This window comes from Cicer arietinum, chromosome 3 (genome assembly GCF_000331145.2).
Source record: "Cicer arietinum cultivar CDC Frontier isolate Library 1 chromosome 3, Cicar.CDCFrontier_v2.0, whole genome shotgun sequence".
Taxonomy (NCBI): domain Eukaryota; kingdom Viridiplantae; phylum Streptophyta; class Magnoliopsida; order Fabales; family Fabaceae; genus Cicer; species Cicer arietinum.
The window spans coordinates 66,887,737-66,897,730 of NC_021162.2; the positions used below are offsets into that span (position 1 = coordinate 66,887,737).

Below are 9,994 nucleotides of genomic sequence, written 5' to 3' on the forward strand. Positions count from 1 at the left end.
AGCCCCTCACGGTGATTGTTTGATTACAAAAAAGTCTGAAAAATGTATTGGAGACCTTTTGCATTTAGAAGCTCCTGCCAACTCAGAACTGCCATCAACTAAACAATGCTTTAGAATCATGTTGATGAATATCACTGATGATGCTAAAAAAACACAGCTTGCAAAGGTCTGTTTAATTACCCATATTTTATAAATTCTTTAGTATATTGATGAGTAACATTTTTTTTTTTTAACTTAAATTTTTTATTTAGAAATCTGATCTCTGCCTTTTAAATGTAACATTCTTTCTTTTCAAGGTTTGGTTTATTACATATGGTAGGGAATATAACAGAGGTCTAATTTTGTGCTTCCTAATTTTTCTTTTCATAGATCCTGGGAATTAATTTAAATTCTGGGGTCAAGATTTCTTAGACATTTGTTTTACATATAGGTGATTGAAGACCTTGGTGGAACTATTGCCTCCGATGGAAGCACGACAACACATGTTGTCACAGGAAAAGTGAGAAAAACTCTGAATTTCTGTACCGCCCTCTGTTCAGGGTAGGTTCAAACCTGTCAGCAAGACTAATTTTAAACACTAAATCTTGTTTATATTTGAAATCAAGTTTTAATTGTCTAAAAATTTGCAGTTAATTGAAATCTTGGTATCCCTTGGTTTTTAAATAAATATTTGGAAGTGCATTTCCCTAATTTGTTAGCGTTATGAATTTCACTTATGTTTATCTTCTAAAGAATATTACTTTTGCAGCATTTAAAGCTAACTTACCATCTTTGTCAGAGTCATTATTTATTGCAATGCAAACCTTCGTATTTTTGAGTTGTCAGTTTTCCTCAATTTCAGCTGTATGCAATCTGTCTAACTATAGATGTTTGAGTAGATAAATTTTGGTCATTTAAGAATTCATTATTTGATGTTGGGAAAATATTATACCAGTTTTTGAATTTCAAATTCTCCATTGAAACGTGTAATTTCACATGACTCGTGTCATCTTTCAATTTATTGCTTCTGGTGTCCATTATGAATTTACTCACACATGCCCTATCCCATTCTTACATGCATTCATTGTGTTGATTATTAATAATTTATAACAAGGAGATATTGTTAACTACACAGTGCTTGGGTGGTCTCATCAAGTTGGTTAAAAGAAAGTTTTCGTCAAGGCAGATTTGTTGGTAAGATGGATCAAACTATCTTGTCTATATTGATTTGTTATTCAAGAGAGCTTACACAATCTTAAAAATGAATATGCAGATGAATTGCCTCACATATTGAATGATGAGGATTATTTGTTGAAGTACAAATTGGATTTAAGAAGTGCAGTTTTCCGAGCAAAAGCTTGTCCCCGTGCTTTGTTTAAGGGGTATAATATATGTATTGCAGCTAATGTTCAAACTCCTGCAGAAACTCTGTCTGCCATTGTTAGGTCTGCTGGTGGTAATGTAAGTACTATTGCTTAAAAAACGTAGTCCACTTACATATCAATTTAATATTTTTGCATTACTCATTCAATTTCAATTTCCTTTATGCTAAGCATCTACTTTGTTTTAGTTTGTGCTCTAAGCTGTTAGAATTAGAGAAATATTCATATGATGAATCATTTATGATTCCTCTTGGGTGCAGTCATTTTCTCCAGAAGTGACTTGCATGTGCATGTCCTATAGTATGTGCATTTAATGATACATCTTGTTCACTTCACTGGAACACATCTATACACAATTTGGTTTCCTTTTCCCTTTGAGGAACTGAACGCCGTTTTTGACAAATTCCGTTAATTCTTGTATTAGGTTATTAGTGGACTCGAAAAAGTAAATGAAACATCAACAACAATCTTTGTGACATGCGAAGAAGATATAGAAGAAGCAATGATGGCTTCAAAGAAAGGTATAAGGACTTTCAGTAGTGAGTGGTTTATGAAATGTGTCATGAGACAAGAGCTTGACTTGGAAGCCTCCCAATTTGCAGAGTCCTTATAAGGATGTTAACATGTCTTTTGATGTTTGGTATATAAGAATATTTCTGTATTTAAGGATGTTTACTTTTCATTTATGTAAATTACTAGTTTTTTAGTAGAATAAAATCTTGTTAGAAAACTTGTCCTTCACTTGGAGGATGACTTACCGGACTAAATCTCAAATGAGGTTTCAAAAGGTCCTATAATAAGGCATATGTTGGATATTGCAATGATTTTTTGGTTGGATTTAGAAATTGCTTGCAAAAGTATTCATTTTTATCCAAACATTAGCCATTTCAGCAAGTATTATTTTCCATCTTATTTTGGAATTTGATTTGCATATTTTCTACTATACACGTGTATATAATACTAATATTAACTATTAATTTATTTATTTATTTATGGTTGAAGTTACCCACTTTAACCTATAAATTGAATTGCCCATTTAAGAAGAGTTTGTTCCAAAAAACAAGTATACCTTATACTTGTGTGGAGACTTGAATTTAGACTTTTCTCTAATAACATTTGACAATAATTTGAGTGAGAATAAGTTAGGACTAACAAATTTGAGATTTATTTTATTTATAATTGAGATGAAAGACGGAAGTGAGTGTAGTCAAAATCTCTTAAAACAAAGGAGAATCTAATACTTGAAAATGAAAGAGACTTCTCAAACAGCAGATGAAGATATTGACAAGCAACAACGATGACTTGTCAGAAATTATCATAAGGAGAATTTCACTTAACCTTCCTATAAAATACTTGTTTAGTTCAAAAATGTCTCCAAAATATGAAATTATTTAATTTCTGATCCTTATTTTGTTCGTTGACGTAGTTGTTGGTGCGATCACCCTCACAAGACATCTTTATGGGCCATGCGCTACAATGACACTAGTTGAGAGTCACATCAAATCACACATCTCTCTAAATGATACCACCTACAACAAACAAAATTGATAGTATGTTTGCAATTGTTCTTGTTTAGTAGGGGTCTAGATGATGATTTTCATTCTTATGATTAATGTCATGACATAGAAATAGTCCGAATAATTTTTTTGTTTTAGTTTTATAAAACTTTATCAACTTAATATATTACTGAATTAATGGACAGCTAGTGAGACAAAGACAAATGATTTGTCAATCGAAAAATTTAAATAAGTTGGATTTAATTAAAACAAGTATATTAATGCTAGCATTCATGTTTACGTGTTGATGGACTAAAGCATAATAATATAAGGGGATTGAACATTAAAAAAAATATAAGGGTTTTTTTCATCAAAATAAATAAATAATATAAGAGTTTTTCAAAATGTTTATCCAGTTTCTCTTGTTTTGGAACCAAAAAATAAGTAAATTATTGAGCATCCAAGGTTTTTCGATTTTGGACAAACTAATCAATACAGTATATTAAAACAAATCCCCAAATTATTATGTTGACAGTCACATCCTTATACGTCATACAATATTGATTTTGTCATATAATTCAATAATATGATGTGACACATCTATAGTTCGTTCGTTCGTTCTTTCTTATTTTACTACTTATTTGTCTATATCTCTATGATAAAAAAGCCTATTAAAAGCTTGATTTAATTATAAGTTACTTTTATTTTTAAGTAATTGCATATAAATACATCACAAAATTTTAATAATTAAAATATAGCAAATATAAATTACCACAATATATATAAAAATATAATTATTATATCTTAAAAAATGATACTAAAACTTACACACAAACAATCCAAAAAAATTTAAATTTAAATAAATAAAAAATATTGAAATAAACAAACTAATTTAAATTTTGACAAAAAAAAAAAAAAACATTAAAAGATGTTTTTTTTTTTTTTTTTATATAAATAAAAATGTTAAGTTATACATTGAATATTGTCAAAATATAATATACAGTTAGTGTATATTTTTTCCTTATTAGTACTCGGATACATATTCTATTTCTTCAATACAAAAGAATTTATTTTATTTTGGTACAACAAAAGAAAGTATTCATCTATATAAATTGTTCATGAAAACAAAGACACTCACTAGACTACTTATAGGTTGAACGAAGAATAAATCAGAGTAAAAAATATTTTTTGTTTCCAACATTATTTTGTATTTTTATCATAAAAAATAACACTTTAAATTTATTCATTATAAACACTCTCTAAAAAAAGAAAGATACCATCAGACTAACTTTGAAAGAAACACATGCCATAACACCTTTAATTAAGTATTAGACATTCAAAGCTTAAGTGGTAGTGAGACACAAAATATAAGATGTATGAAATAATTGTACATTCAATTGGTCAAAAAAAGAAGAAAAAAAAAATAATAGGTCAAAAAGTAAAACAAAAATAAAAATTATAGTTTATGTAATAATTGAATATTAAAATAAATAAAAAAATAAAATGTATATAAACAATCACCATCTTTTTTTAACTATATTTTTTAGAGTAAAAATTATTTTTATTTTATTAAAAAAAAATTCATTTGATTTGTTCTTTTTTTATAAAACCAACTTACAAATGTTGAAATTTTTTAGGCCCACGTGACAATGTTAGTCCCACATCGATAGCACATAAGAAAACTGAAGTATTTATATTATAATCGCGAGGAGCAACAGTCACGACCTTACTTGAACAGGATCTGTTCTATAGGATCGTACTACTGTGTCCTTATATTCTAAGGAGACAGGAACCTAAATCTGGTGGATGAATCATGACCGTCGATCAGAGCGTGATTAACGGTTCTGTGATGGGAGCTTTGGCTGACCATTGCAGTTGGCTGTAGAGGATCGTTCTCAGCTTCCCTTGTGATCTGAGATGGTCGCACGGTTGTCTGACAGATTTCAACCCTTTTTTTCGTTGTCGTTCGTTTTGATTCCATTCGATTTCCGGTGAAGGACCGCTTCTTTCAGCTGGGTCGCCTCCGTGTCCAGAACGTCGTCGTCAAAACACACGACCATCATATAGGTTGGTATTTTCAACTCTGATAATTAATTTACGTTCTTGATTCTGATTAAAGGGTTTTGGATTTGGTTTTGTAAAACCCTAAGATAGACAAAATCCCCAAATTATAAACCCTAAGATATTTTGAACAATTGCATTGCAACGAATAAGATCTCCAAAGCAAATTTTGATGCTTTAAAGGTTGTTTCAGTTTCTTGATTTTTATTAGGTAGGTGTATGATTTTTGTTTTCATTCTGTGGTCTTCACATAATTTTAGGAATTTGCTTTTTGTCCAACTTAGCATTTTCTGTTTGGGGAAGAATTTGCGTGAGCATGTTTTGGAGGAGTAGGATCAGAATTTCCCTGATGAGGTCGAAACTTTCGGAGAGAGCCGGTCTGGTTTCGCTATTGTAAGTGTTACTTATTTGGTCCATTTCTTTAAAAAAAAAATGTAACCAGTCAAACAATAAATGAAGGAACTATTTTTGTTCCCATAGTTTGTGTTTTGTAGTTTTTCATCAACACAAATCTTGGCTTTATTGCATTTAAAGTTGAGAATTGAATGACTTGTTTTGATGTTAAAGTTGAGCATTGAATGACTTGATATATTTCTGATGCATTTGATTATTCTATAATTGGTAGCATGGAACTATCAATATTTCTCTCTCTTTTTGTTGCTTTATTTTTTCTTATGTCTATTCATGTAGCTCTCGTATATATAGAATATAGAATGCCTTTGTTATAAGTATCCTTTTATGTTTATTTGTATATTTTAATGAGCATGAAGTGCTAGAGAAGAGTGGAGTTTTTCTAAGTTGGTAAACTTTGTCCTCCGATCGATGAATTTGCGAATGGTATTCCTTTGATGAGTTTAGTTGAAAGATGCTTCTTTAGTTCTGGCGTTACAACATTTTCTCCCCACAAATGTAGGGTTTTTCATCAATAGCACAGGTGGATACCAAAGGTAGAGCCCGCAGGTTACCTGTAAAAGCTGATATTCGCAGAGCATTATGCTTTCCCGGTGGTTCAACTCTGATGGTTTGCCATCTAACTTCTAAGGAATGAATTGTTAGACGACAATGCTAACTCTGGGAAGTCTCTCCCCTCACTACCTCATCAGAATTCCTCTACACCCGCAATTGTTGAAAATGAACAGCTTGAATTTTCTGGGGAACTACTCATTGATTTGAAATCTTCCCATAGAACAGACACAAATCAAAGTCAACCTAAAGGCTTTGGTAAAAGGTGGATCTTCAAGCGGATATGGAAAACTTAGTGGTAATTTTTTTCTGGAATTAGAAAAAAAAAAGTAAGTAAAATACACTATTAGGACTATTTGGTTTTATTGTATAGTTGTTGTAATCTCTTGCACAATGAACAGGATTTGACAGTCACAAATCTAAGAACTGCTGCAACTGCAACGACCCTGCTCCTTCGCTTGGAGGATGACTTACCGGACTAAATCTCAAATGAGGTTTCAAAAGGTCCTATAATAAGGCATATGTTGGATATTGCAATGATTTTTTGGTTGGATTTCGAAATTGCTTGCAAAAGTATTCATTTTTATCCAAACATTAGCCATTTCAGCAAGTATTATTTTCCATCTTATTTTGGAATTTGATTTGCTTATTTTCTACTATACAAATGTATATAATACTAATATTAACTAATAATTTATTTATTTATGGTTAAAGTTACCCACTTTAACCTTTAAACTGAATTGCCCATTTAAGAAGAGTTTGTTTCAAAAAACAAGTATACCTTATCTGTTTTGCCAATACTTTCACGTGCAATTCCACTTCCAACGACCTCTTAATCTCTTTTCCTCGAAGTGGAAAGATCAAATTATCTGTTATTTTCCCCCAATAAGCAATGCTTCTATTTATGTTCATTTGATTCGATTTACGAATTTGCGATTAACAATTTTGACTATGTTTTTTTGACTCTCTTTAAGCAGTGGCACAAGACCCTTCTGCGAACCATAAAAATAATTCTAAGAATTTCAGCTCTGAAGAAAGAGGTAAAAGAAATCCTATTCAGTTGCGTGATTATAATGCTTGCTCTTTGGTTAATATATTTTGTAGAACATGAGTTTGTGCTGCTTAGTCCTAAAGATGTTGATGTTATTAGCAAATCCTACCTTCAGGTAACACCCTATGTGTGAGTGTGAGTGTGAGTGTGACATGGGTCTCTCTCCCATGTTATTTAGTATTGTTGAAATTAAGAGGAATTAAATGAGAGATTATGTAAAATTCCATTAATGGGTTATTCATTTTAGAATTATATAAATTTAGAAATTTTAAAAAAAACTAATGCTTCAAATGTAATTTGTTGGATTTGTAGGAAGTATTACAGATGTATATGGCAGAGCTACCTGGAATGAGTTATGCTGCAAATACTGGAAAGCAATCGAAGTTTCTTGAGAGATGTGTGACTAACGGGTATTAGATTGTTCTCATCATCTCTGCTTCTGCATGCTAATAATCCATGGCAGATAATTCACTAACTATGGTGATTTTAATAGATTATTATTTATTTACAGTATTCTTTTTGTGAACATGTTGTGCTTTGTTTAACTGTAGGTTTTATTCTGTATCAGTGTTTTTTAGCTACTTAAAAGGTGGTGTAAGAAGCTTTCATTTATTGATTGTTTATTTCTGCAGGAAATATCGAACACTACTTCTGAAATCTAGTTCAGCTGGAGATTCAGGAAAGGTACTTGCTTGATGACTATATTTATGTGACAAATTAGAAGGCTCATTTTTTATCTGTGTTTTATTTTTATAACTCCATATTTTGGTATTCTACTGTGCTGCCATAAATAACCCCTGCTGCACTATACTAAAAATCAGCCAAGTACATCTCCAAATTAAGCAGAGCCCGTCTCTATTTCTTAAACAGAAAGCCTTACATTTTTAGCACGTATTTACATTAGTCATCATTGGATGTACTGTTGGTTGTACAAGTGGGTTGTCATTGTCTCAAATCTCAATAATAGTCCTGATTGATCTCTCCAGATACTCTCCTTTTTCATCCTAAGACCATATGGCATAGAAATAAAAGAATAATATTTCTGTAGTATCATCTAATTTGAGCTCGACATCAATACATAGTAGTGGAAATTAAAGAAATATAATAGAATGTGTATAATAACATCTCAGCTTTTAACTCACTCTCATCATTTTATAGGTTATAGCTGCAATTACTTATCAAATCATCCCTGCAGATACAGAATATGCTGAGATCCCACTTGCAGCTGTCAATGCAATCTATCAACAGAAGGTCTGCTTGTATTCTTATATATTCCTTTTTTTCTTCCTTCTTTTTCATGTTAAGTTTTTTTATAAAAATGTCTTTTTTATAAAAATGTCACACCTGGAGTTAGTTTCAAGAAATAAACGTGCAATGGTTAATCAGTGTAACCTTCTTTTGATTTTGGGTGCAGTCATTTTCTCCTAAAGTGACTTGCAGGTGCATGTCCTATAGTATGTGCATTTTCCCTTTGAGGAATTGAACCCTGCTTTTGACAAATTCCGTTGATTCTTGTATTAGGTTATTAGTGGACTCGAAAAAGTAAATGAAACATCAACAACATTCTTTGTGACATGCGAAGAAGATATAGAAGAAGCAATGGTGACTTCAAAGAAAGGTATAAGGACTTTCAGTAGTGAGTGGTTTATGAATTGTGTCATGAGACAAGGGCTTGACTTGGAAGCCTCCCAATTTGCAGGGTCCTTATAAGGATGTTAACATGTCTTTTGATGTTTGGTATATATGAATATCTCTGTAATAAGGACTAAATCTCAAATGAGGTTTCAAAAGGTACTGTAATAAGGCATATGTTGGATATTGCAATGATTTTTTGGTTGGATTTAGAAATTGCTTGCAAAAGTATTCATTTTTATCCAAACATTAGCCATTTCAGCAAGTATTCTTTTCCATCTTATTTTGGACTTTGATTTGCTTATTTTCTACTATACACGTGTATATAATACTAATATTAACTGTTGAATATAAAGAGTATTGAGAGACATATTGAATAACCTGTGTGTTTCAACTGCACAACAAAATTTCTTTATATAGACAAAGAGTATTAAACAATCCTAATTTACAGTAATGCTAACGGGCTGAAATACTTACAACTCATCTAATATAATTATTTACATTCTAATATAATATTTTAATACTCCCCCTCAAGCTGGAGCATATAAATCAAATGCACTTAGCTTGTTACATATATAACTAATTCTGGGACCTCGCATTGACTTTGTAAAAACATCTGCTAACTGATCATTGGAATTGACAAAGCTAATGATGATGTCACCCGATTCCATCTTTTCTCTAACAAAATGACACTCAATCTCAATATGTTTGGTCCTCTCATGAAAAACAGGATTCGAGGCAATGTGCAATGCATCTTAATTATCACATATTAGTGTTATTGTGCTGGTTTCTTCAAATTGAAGTTCTTTCAGTAACTGTTTCAACCAGATGAGTTCACATGTTACTAGTGCCATGGCCCTGTATTCTGCCTCAATGATGGATCTTGCAACAACATTTTGTTTCTTACTCTTTCAATATATTAAATTTCCTCCGACAAGTAAACTATAACTGGAAGTTGATCGTCTATCTATGGGTGAGCCTGTCCAATCGACATCTGAGTAGCCAATTATTTGAGTATGTCCTCTATCTTCATAAATGAGACCTTTACCAGGTGCACTTTTGATGTATTTAAGAATTCAGATTACAGCATCCATGTGTTCTTGGCTAGGAGAATTTAAGAACTGACTTACCACACTGACAGCAAAGGAAATGTCACGACGAGTGACTGTGATAGAGGCTCCCCCTGATTGAGTCGGAGTTTGACATTTGGATTCATAGGAGTATCAACTGACTTGACATTTAATAGGTCTGTTTCTTCAAGAATATCCATAACATATTTTCTTTGTGAAATTACAAGGCCATCATTGGATTAGGCTACTTCAATACCCAAAAAAATAACGGAGTTTACCAAGGTCTTTAGTCTGAAATTTATTTGAAAGATGTTGTTTTAACTGGAGTATTTCTTGCTGATCACTACCAGTTATAACAAT

The 9,994-nt window shown here is 31.5% G+C and overlaps 2 protein-coding genes and 1 non-coding gene across 9 annotated transcripts in view; all 3 read left to right on the plus strand.

The window, feature by feature from the left end:
• Nucleotides 1-2,301, plus strand: part of LOC101489274 (uncharacterized) — a 7,939-nt gene extending 5,638 nt beyond the window's left edge. For both annotated transcript variants that reach the window (XM_073365999.1, XM_073366000.1), the window contains exons 11-15: nt 1-166; nt 431-540; nt 1,115-1,173; nt 1,253-1,440; nt 1,786-2,301. In XM_073365999.1, the coding sequence (XP_073222100.1) occupies nt 1-166; nt 431-540; nt 1,115-1,173; nt 1,253-1,440; nt 1,786-1,974 (712 nt within the window). In that variant the 3' untranslated portion in view covers nt 1,975-2,301. The remainder of the gene's footprint in view (nt 167-430; nt 541-1,114; nt 1,174-1,252; nt 1,441-1,785) is intronic.
• A 2,276-nt stretch (nt 2,302-4,577) lies between these two features.
• LOC113785985 (small nucleolar RNA U3) lies at nt 4,578-4,800 on the plus strand. Its single transcript, XR_003472168.1, has one exon. It is a non-coding gene; the product is annotated as a small nucleolar RNA U3 (small nucleolar RNA).
• Nucleotides 4,801-5,961: 1,161 nt separating this feature from the next.
• Nucleotides 5,962-8,829, plus strand: LOC101489596 (uncharacterized). Of its 6 annotated transcripts, none has more exons than XM_027332538.2 (7): nt 5,962-6,210; nt 6,283-6,385; nt 6,856-7,047; nt 7,245-7,342; nt 7,565-7,616; nt 8,091-8,183; nt 8,454-8,829. In XM_027332538.2, the coding sequence occupies exons 2-7, from the start codon at nt 6,347-6,349 to the stop codon at nt 8,640-8,642; spliced, it is 663 nt and encodes a 220-aa protein (XP_027188339.1). In that variant the 5' UTR covers nt 5,962-6,210; nt 6,283-6,346; the 3' UTR covers nt 8,643-8,829. The 6 variants fall into 6 exon arrangements, with proteins under 6 accessions (XP_027188339.1, XP_012569321.1, XP_027188341.1 ...); XM_012713867.3 differs by having other exon boundaries at nt 6,859-7,047; XM_027332540.2 differs by having other exon boundaries at nt 5,962-6,179.
• The last annotated feature ends 1,165 nt before the right edge of the window (nt 8,830-9,994 follow it).